Raw genomic sequence first — 10,049 nt, forward strand, 5'->3', positions numbered from 1 at the left:
AGAGAGAGAGAGAGAGAGAGACACAAAGAGAGACAGAGAGAGAGAGAGAGAGAGAGAGAGAGAGAGAGAGAGAGAGAGAGAGAGAGAGAGAGGCTAATATAATGAGTGAATTTGATAGAAATGGACTTTTCTGTCTCATCTTAATGCAATTTATATTTTTCTTTCAATGCTAGGAATCAAATCCAAACTCATATGCATGCTAAGCAAGTGCTTTAACAGTGAGATCTATTTCCAAACTCTTATACCTTTTACTATCTAGTAGTATATGTTCCCTTTCTTAAGGTGTAAAATGATTTCTGGGAATGCGCCTTAAAGTGAGATGGAATCAAATATCCCAAAATTCGCCCTACAATCATTTTTCTTTTGTATTTATGACTCTAGATTTTCTTTTTATTTATTAAAAAAAATTAAGTGTATGGGTGTTTTGCACCATGTGTACCATGGGCATATCTGGTACCCAAGAAGGCCAGAAGAGGGCAGCAGATCCCCTCCAATGAAGTTGTAGACAGGTGTGTCCCACCATCTGGCAGCTGACATTAGAAACTGCATCCTCTGGAAGAGCAATTTGTATTCTTAACCAATCTCTCCCTTTATAATTTTAAAATATTTAAAAAATTTCTTTAAACTATTTTAACCATGGAGCTATATGGTTTTCCTGGATTGTGTCTTATGTAGCATGAAAAACTTTTCTAATAAGTTCCATGGATAATTTTATAATTTATTTAGAACTATGTCCCCCCTAGGCACAGAATCTCAGTCATTTCAGATGTTAAGTATTTAATCATTTAGGATTTAGTTTGAAGCCAAAATTTTCTGTTTTGATTTGGGGCTTGAGATGATGCTGTAGGCTCACACTCTAGGCGAGCGCTCTCCTACTAGCCATGCATCCATCCCTGATCCTCTTGGATTTTGGACATGAATTAACCATCATTTCACTATTGACAGAATTCAAAATCAGATAAAATTATTGCCCAGATAAGTATGTGATATATCTAAAATTTAGGTGTTTTACAAGGGATGAAAGATGTTTTTAAGATTTTTTTTCATAAGCAGAGAAAATAGTCTGCATGAGACACTGGTTTAATACCCAGCAACTCCCCTCTATCTAAAAAGTTTTACTAAAAGTATATTTTATACAAATCATTTCCATTTCCTCATTTGATACCTGCCATAGCCAAAGATATTGAGAATGACAAAGCAAGCAAACAACAAATACAATTCTAAGTATCTTATGGTGGTATTCTATAGCATGCTTTAATTTTAGTTAAAGACATATTTTTAAACATAAAAAAGTCTGCAACTGTCAGGTGTGTTGGAGGTGGGGGGGCATCTCTAGGACAAGACAGAGACCTGGGATAAGGAGGCATCCAAGAATCAATGGGAGTGACTTTAGCTGTGACTCACTTCATTGGGCATATGGAATCTGAAAAGGCCACCTCCTATAGCCAGACAGGAACTCCAGTGGAGAGATAGAGACACCAACCCATCCACAAAACTTTCAACCCCAAATTTACCCTGTCTACAAGTAATGCAGGCACAGGGGAAGAAGCAGAGAGAATGAGGGAATGGCCATCCAATAAGCAGCCTAACTTGAGACCCATCCCTAAAACTATTAATGATATTCTGTTATTATGCCTGCAGACAGGAGCATGTTGTCCTCTGAGAGGCTCCTCCAGCAGCTGACTCAGACAGATACTGACAACCACAGCCAAACAGTGGATGGAGCTTGGGGTTTCTTATGGAAGAATAAGAGGAACGATTGTGGCCCTGAATGGGATAGGAACTCCACAGGAAGACCAACATGGTCTACTAACCTGGATGCTTGGAGCTCTCAGAGTTTGAGTCAACAACCAAAGAACACATGCTGGACTTAGGCCTCCTCAAACATATGCAGCAGATGTGCAGCTTGACCTTCATGTGGGTCCCAAACAACTGGAGGAGGGGCTATCCCAAAAGCGTTGTCTGTCTGTGGGATATGTTCTTCTAGCTGGGCTCTCTTGTCTGGCCTCAGTGGGAGAAGCGCCTGGCCTCACAAAGACTTGAAGTGCCAGGGTGGAGAGATAACCAGGGAGGCCTCACCTACTCAGAGGAGAAGGGGAGGGAGATGGGGGAAGGATTGTGGGAGGGGTGAGTGGGAGGGAGCAGTGAGTGGGATGTAACATGAATAAGTAAAAAATAAAATTAGTTTTTAAAAAGGTACACATGAAAGCTGTAGAAAATAATCAAGTACAGCTAAGAGTAATAGAAGGCAGGATATAATTAAAATTGGGGCTAAAATCATTCAGCTAGAAACAAAGAAAGCAGTACAAAGAGTCAGTGAAACCAAGAGCTGGTTCTTTGAGAAAATCAACAAGATAGACAAACCCTTAGCCAGATTAACCAAAAGACAGAAAGACAGTATCCAAGTAAACAAAGTCAGAAATGAAAAGGGAGACATAACAGATACTGAGGAAATTCAAAGAATTATTAGGTCTTACTTCAAAAGCCTGTACTCCACAAAATGGGGAAATCTCAGTGAAATGGACAATTTTCTAGACAGATACCACTTACCAGAGTTAAATCAAGTTCAGGAAAACTATTTAAACAGCCCTATAACCCCTAAGGGAGGGAGAACAGTCATTAAAAGTCTCCCAAGATCCACACCACCGCATCTGGAAAGAGAGAACCTAAATTGAGGAATGTCTTTAAGAGGTTGTCAGATCGATGAATGGTGTGGGAGGACTCACCCCTCTTTGGGCAGCATCATGCCCTAGGCAAGTTGGTTTGGATAATATATGAAAAACGGCTGAGCATGAGCCAGTGAACAAGCAGATGCCTGAGCTCATATGCCTCTCTATGCTTCACGGATAATTCTCCACCAATCATGACTCAGCAGCTGGGGATGTGTGGGGATGTGGATGCTTTTGGATTCTGTTGCCTTTAGAGCATAATAAAACTTCTCGGGATGCATTTAAAAAAAGTCTCCCAAACCTCCACCCACAGCCCAGGGCCAGATGGTTTTAGTGCAGAATTCTACCAGACTTTCAAAGAAGAACTAATACCACAACTCAAACTATTCCACAAAGTAGAAATAGAAGGAACACTGCCAAACTCATTTTGTGAGGTTACAGTCACTCTGATACCCAAGCCACACAAAGACTCAACAAAAAAAATTCTCAGACCATTTTCCTTATGAACATTGATGCAAAAATACTCAATAAAATATTAGCAAACTGAATCAGAGAACACATCAAAAACATCATCATGATCAAGTAGGCTTCATCCCAGGGATGCAGGGATGGTTCAATATATTAATATCATCAATGCAATCCACTATATAAACAAACTGAAAGAAAAAAATCACATGATTGTCTCAATAGATACCGAAAAAGACTTTGATAAAAATCCAACGCCCCATTTGGGTTAAAGGTATTAGAGAAATCAGGGATACAGGGCACATATGTAAACAGAACCAAAGCAATATACAGCAAGCCAATAGACACCATCAAACTAAATGGATGTGAGTTCTTGATTAACTGTTAATGACTGCTGTATATATTTGATCACTGTATATATTTGATGCCTGATTCATCACACTAGATGCTTTTAGTAGTGTTTTGGTTATTGACATATTATGTTTGTCAGCCAGAACTGTTACATTGAGCCAAAGCTTAGTATGCGTGCTCATCTCATTGTAGTACCACCCCGTACCAGTAGGAGACACCCTTCTCCAGATAAGTTCCATCTGTGTTGGACAGTGATTTTAGAGTTGGGGTTTTCTTTTCTTTTTAATGAAAATACGCTTTATTACATCAAGTAATAAATACAAAGATGCAACAGTTTCAGTCGTTTTCTTCCAGATGTTGTGATGGGCTCACAGTAAACATGGAACTGAGATTTACAGTCTCAGGATGAACATTTGCAGGGTGCTTGGTAGGTTGGGTAGTTTGCTCTTTCTTCTGTATTTATAACCTGTGCATTTTAAAGATTGACTTCAAAGCACTCAGTCATGCAACCGCTTAAGCAGAGAGGCTCCATGAAGCAGGGTCTACACTGTACACAGGCGGGCCAGCTACTAAGCAAACGTGCTGTGGTCTGCAGTCAACTCCTCAGAGGCAGGTGAGCTCACGGAAAGGAAGTCAACTGGGGTGATGCAAATGGAAAATAAATCCAAATGGGAGGTTAAAGGGGACACTGGTATTTGGGGACAAACAATAGCTTGTTGTGAAGTGGCTTCACAAACATCTTTTAAATGCTTGGAAAGAAAAAAGAGCTGCGTCATTCCTAACTACTTAAAATGCACATCGTCGGTTACTGCAAAATGTCTTCTCAATCTTTTGAGTGTGGATTCAGAGCTTGATGACTGTAGTAGAAAAGTTACTGCCATTTTGAACAAAGCCTCTCATCTCCACGGAGTAGCAAGATAGGCCTTCAGACTGGCCAGGGGCTAGGACATGGCATTACGTTCCGTTTCAGCCAAGCACTTCCGAACCAGGCTTCGGGCATGAATGATGCCTCGTTTTAGCCTCTCCATGGCGCTCTTGCTCCCTGCATACGTGGGTCTGATCTCTTTCCCCAACTCTTCAATAATGGCCAGCAGCTCTGCATATTTACTCTGAGGCACTTGACTATTTCCAGTTCCCTGGGCGTAGCCTAGCGATGGAGGCCCATAGTCACTCAGCAGCTGGCGATACTGGGAGGAGGTCGCCATGCTAGTAGTTGGTGGGTGGACACCTCCGGCGCTGAGGGCGGCGCCGGCGGCGGGCAGGTGCGCAGTCAAGTTCGGCTTGTACGACAACCCCGCGGGCAGAGCAGCGGCGGCGGTGGCGGCGGCGGCGGCGGCGGCGGCGAGGCCGAGGTTGAGGCCCGGGCCGGGAGACCCCATGTCCCCGCATCTGGCCAGCACTTGCCGAGTTGGGATTTTCTGCATAAGCTAACCAGTTTCCTACAAGTTGATTGCCCCGAATATTGTCAAATTGTGACTCCCTAAAAGTGGAAGGTTTTGTTTTACTTCTAAACATACACAAATCATTTCAAAGTTAGGCAATGTAGAGTTACAGTTTGGGGCTGTGACAATTAAATTTACGTGTGCCCAGTAGCTTGGTTTCCAATAATGTGAAATCACGGGATAGGACTTTAGGAGGGTAAGTGCTTAGGAGTGTAAGTGCTTAGGAGGTTAAGTGCTTGGTTCTGTTTTAAAGCCTTTTTGTTGTGAGCTTGCTAAAGAGTAGGACCGACATTTGGGTTCAGTAGGCACAAGTGGGTATTGGTATATGTCCCAATGCATTCCAAAAGCATTAGAATCCCATAATGATGGGGTATCTGATTAAGAGATGTTAGAGATCAGCTGTCCCAAGATGAGACCTCTGAGAAATCCTTCACCTCATGGGTGGACAGACAGGGTTGTTCAAAGTACGGAAAATTAGTGAAGCCTAAAACACAATATATACTGTCATTGCTCATTTTTAAAAAATCTGTTCCTTCTTGTATTCTAAATGGGAAGGATATACTGTCATTGGATGGATTAAAATATGGCTTGAGAGGGGGCAGTTTGGTTGTTATTATGGTTGTGTCATCCTTATTGTTGGATACCTCAGTTTCTACATAGTCATAGTCCTCATTTTTTTCTACCCCAGATGGGTACCAGAATTGACATAAAGCTGACTTTCATGCTGTGCTACTTGTAAAAGTTCCATCAGAATATTAGCTTTGAGTAATTAAAAACTCATCTTGTAGGGAGGGCATCCCAGCAGATGAAATGTGTTGATCAACATCGATTTTATATGTTTGTTCTAAGTATATCCAGTGATCTGCATAAATTGCTTTTTTTGTGTGTGTCTTTCTGTAATCCTCCAGATATTTTCAACAATTAGTATTTCTAGATGCTTTAGTAGGATTATTGCATTTGTCTAGGTTGGTAAAGCTCTTAAGTCATGGATTATAACGCTTACTATTTTGCATAGCCTGTTTGCATTTATTACCGTGTGCAGTTCAACAGATGTGGTAGTTTGAATAGGAATGGCTCACATAGATTCATGTGTTTGAATGCTTGGCTATAGGGAATGGCACAATTAGGAGGTGTGGCCATGTTGGAGTAGGTGTGGCCTTGTTGGAGGAAGTAGGCCACTGGGTGTAAGCGTTGAAGTCTAAAAAGCTCAAGTCTGGCCAGTATGTCACATCAGTCTCCTTCTGCTGCCTGTGGATCAAGAGACATAACTCTCAGCTACCTCTCCAGCATCATTTCTGCCTGGATGCTGTCATGTTTTCCATAATGATAATGGTGTGAAACTCTGAACCTGTAAGCCAGACCCAATTAAATGTTTTCCTTTATAAGTGTTGCTGTGGTGTCTCTTCACAGCAATGGAACAACAGGTTTGTGTGCCCATTCTGTAGCATTCCAGTAGATGGCTATTGCATTGGTATTATTAAGTCTGATGGTTGCATTAAGTCCTTCCATCCTTTTACAATATTGGAGGAGTTCTGGGGGAATAAATATAGTGGGCTAGGTCCAGATGGCTGTATTGACAGTAGTGGTAATAGCTTCAAAGAGGGCCTTCTACCTATCGTCAGCACAAAGAGAGGTTTGATCCACTTCATGTGGTGTTAGTGATCAGTGTGGTATCCCAGTAGGTGCATAGTGCTTGGATAGAGGTGTTCATTGTATTTGATATAGAGCCAGTTCAAAACTGAGGTCAGTAAGACTACAATTAAGGCAATATAAAGTGTGAGGAGAGTGATGGGGTGTGTATCTACCATTAGGTCTTAAGATCTAATTTCATGTTTGTCTTCCAGGACCAAAGCAAACTCTGATCCCAATATGCAGTTGCGTAGTAAGTACAAATTTGTTTATAAGTTTTAGAAAGGTTATTATGCTTTCAAATAATGGTATATCTGGTAGTTCTTCTCCTAATTGAAATAGGTCTGGAACAAGATAACTCATATCTGGGAGGCCAAATCTCAAAACCAATTTGCATATAAAGTGAGTGGAATTGATAAAACTTAATTAAGGTAGTAAAGTCACAAACCGTGATGAGAGCTGCTATAGACCAATTAGGGTCTGTGCAATTAGTCTAATACTATGTCCTACTAAGTTCGAACATTAATTTGAAAGTGGCAATGCCACCTTTATCTTTCATTTCATCTTTCAACCAGTGTGCCACTGAAGCAAATAGTGAAGTCAGTGTCTAATATCTACAGATGTTATTGGAGGTGTTGCTGAAGTCCAGATGTTGGAAAAGAACAAACTATTATAGACAGGCTGAGTCCCAGCTGGGTCAGGATATAAACTGCTTCATTAATAAAATCCAATTGCAGGTTAACTTAACCAGACAACATTAATTGTTCTTTAATCATGGAATTACATCTCTCATATTTCCTGATATATGGTGTATAGAAATTCCATTATATATCTAATTATTTGCGAGTTCTTGTATCATTTTTCCTGTGAAGTATGAGCCTTTATCAGAGTCTATTATTATAAACTTAGGACAAAGGCCATGTACCAGAACCAAAGATTGTTCATGGAGGCTTGCTATGTAGAGTATGTACTACTACTATGCCTAAGGTGTCTGCCATTGTTCATGTATATTTACTCCTATATTTGGCCAATGGTCCTTTGAAGTGTACTTATATTGTATAGTTAAATACATCTATCTTACAGGGTATAGCCTTACCAGTAGAGTTGTATCTAGTTGAAAAGTATCTGAGAATTTTTTCACAACCTTTGATAGTATTTGGTCATTTGGTTGCTGGTTTTTCAAGATAGTGTTTCTCTATGTAGCCCTGGTTGTCCCGGAACTCACTCTGTGGCACCAAGCTGACCTTGAACTCAGAGAGTCTCTTGCCTCTGCCTTCTGAGTGTTGGGATTAAAGCTGTGTGCCACAAACATCTGGCTAATAGTATTAATAACACGCCAAGGTGCCTGAATATTGCATTAATCTATCCAGTGTCTTAGTCCTTGTGTTCCTTGATGTCCTAGTTTCTGATGTAGTGGCAATAAACACAAGGATCTTCTCTAGCTTAATGGTAGGTAGTATTTATTCCCATGTGTCATGTTCCCTTTTGATTCTAGTTCTAAGTATTTGTTCCTGGTTAATCTTATATCTGGTTGCATTGATCTTAGATAGTTGATCATAATGATATTATGTCTGGCTTCTTCTATATCTTTGCTTGTGTCATGCCTCCATCACAGATATTTTGATATCATATCTTGTTTTAAAAATCCAGGCCTGTTTAGACCAAATATCTGACTGTAAAAATTTGCCTTTTTCCGGTTTTAGAGCAGATTGCAATACATTTTGCTAAGGCCCAAGAGTCAGTAAATAGGCGCGTGCGCGCGCACACACATACACACACAATTATGTATAAATACACATAGAGACAGAGACAGAGAGACACAGAGAGACACAGAGAGAGAATCTTTAAGAATTGTTGTACAGCCAAACCTTGTTACTTGGACTTCTGCATGTCAGGCAGACCTGGACATGCCAGGCTCTGTTATGGTTTTACCACCAGAGGGGCTAAAAGCAGCTGACTTCCTGACAAAAACATTGTGACTGAGGCAGAGGCATTTTGTAGAAACAAAGGAACTCGAGGAGCCCCTAAGACCCTATAGATGTTAAGTGCTGCTCTTTAGTCTTTACCTTTGGTGGAGAGACTTCTATGACTGCAAGTTCTTCAATCCATCACACTGCCTGGGTGTACCATTTCTAGTTTAATAGCTTTCATTCCATCTGGAATCTGCAGAGAACATCTCCAGTCATTCTGATTCAAGATAATAGAGCTATAAAGCATCATAGAGTTATCTATTGGCCCAGTAACGGCAAGTTTAAACTTTTTGCTTTATTTATTTATTTTTATTTATTTATTTCGTTGTTGTTGGTGGTGGTTTTGTGTTTTGTTTTTTGTTTTTTCCCCAAGACAGGGTTTTTCTTTGTGTAGTCCTGGCTGTCTTCAGATTCACTCTATAAACCAGGCTGTCCTCAAACTCATAGAGTTCCATCTGCCTCTGTCTCTGGAGTGATGGGATAATAGGTATGTGCCACCATCACCCTGCAGGTTTAAATTTTTTAATGCCTCAAAGAAGGTCCAATCATGTTTCTCATAAACTGAGTTTCTAATCTCCATATTTGGGAAAGTTTTACACCAAATCCAATAGGTTTCATACTCTATCCTATTTTTTGACTTAACATCAAATTACCGTGTCCCTTAATGTAAATTATGCCTAAGGTTATATTAGTTTTGTTATTTATAAGTAAGGAGTATTTTGTTACGGTTATATTAAGGTTAGGATTAGGGTTAGGGGATTATGGTCAGGGTCTTAGGGTTAGTGTTAGCATTAAAATTGTTTTTTACACAAAATCTGATCGGTTTCATATTTTGTCCATTTTTTTCTGTAACATTCAATTACCATATCTGTGAATATAAATGATCCCTAAGATGTAAGGTAGGGCCAGGTCTAGGTATGAGAGTGTTTTATACTTTGTAATGTTAAGGTTTAGGGGACTATGGTCAAGACTTTGGGCTAGTGTGAGTGTTTGCATTAGAAAGCTAGCTCTCTAGTCCCCTAACTCATTTTGTTTGTTCATTTTTTGAGACAGGATCTTACTATGTAGCTCTGGATATTCTGGAACTCATTCTGTACACCATGGTGGCCTAACCCAATGTCGTATCCAGTCCTCAGCCTGGGTTTATAGACTCTGTTAAACCCTCTGGGAGATGTAAAAATTCCAGAGCAGTTGTGGACCCAATCCAGGATCAGATCCAGTACACATGTTTCCACAGGCCCTGATGAAGCCTCTTGCATGGTAGGCTTACCCTGGCCTTGTGAGCCTAATCCATACTTAGATCTGGACCTGCCTTGAGTCTCCATCTTCTGCTTAGGGTTCTGTACATTTTCTCATCTCCATCATTTTATTTATTGGTTGTGTCTATTTTAGATTTGCACTAAGCACCATAAAAATCCTGTTAAGTTCAGTTAAAGCAGATTCAACTATACTCCCAGTCCCCTGGAAGCTGAGGCAGGAGGATTGTCACTTCAAAGCCAGTTTAGGCTTGCAGATGCTACATC

At 40.4% G+C, this 10,049-nt stretch overlaps 1 protein-coding gene across 1 annotated transcript; it reads right to left on the reverse strand.

Annotated features, from left to right (window-relative positions):
* Positions 1 to 4,426: 4,426 nt before the first annotated feature.
* LOC114626115 (cyclin-dependent kinase 2-associated protein 1-like) lies at positions 4,427 to 4,864 on the reverse strand. The gene has a single exon (XM_028773459.1). The coding sequence runs from the start codon at positions 4,862 to 4,864 to the stop codon at positions 4,427 to 4,429; it is 438 nt and encodes a 145-aa protein (XP_028629292.1).
* Between the last annotated feature and the right edge of the window lie 5,185 nt (positions 4,865 to 10,049).

Source organism: Grammomys surdaster, unplaced genomic scaffold (assembly GCF_004785775.1).
Source record: "Grammomys surdaster isolate TR1022 unplaced genomic scaffold, NIH_TR_1.0 228, whole genome shotgun sequence".
In the NCBI taxonomy this organism is placed as follows: Eukaryota; Metazoa; Chordata; class Mammalia; order Rodentia; family Muridae; genus Grammomys; species Grammomys surdaster.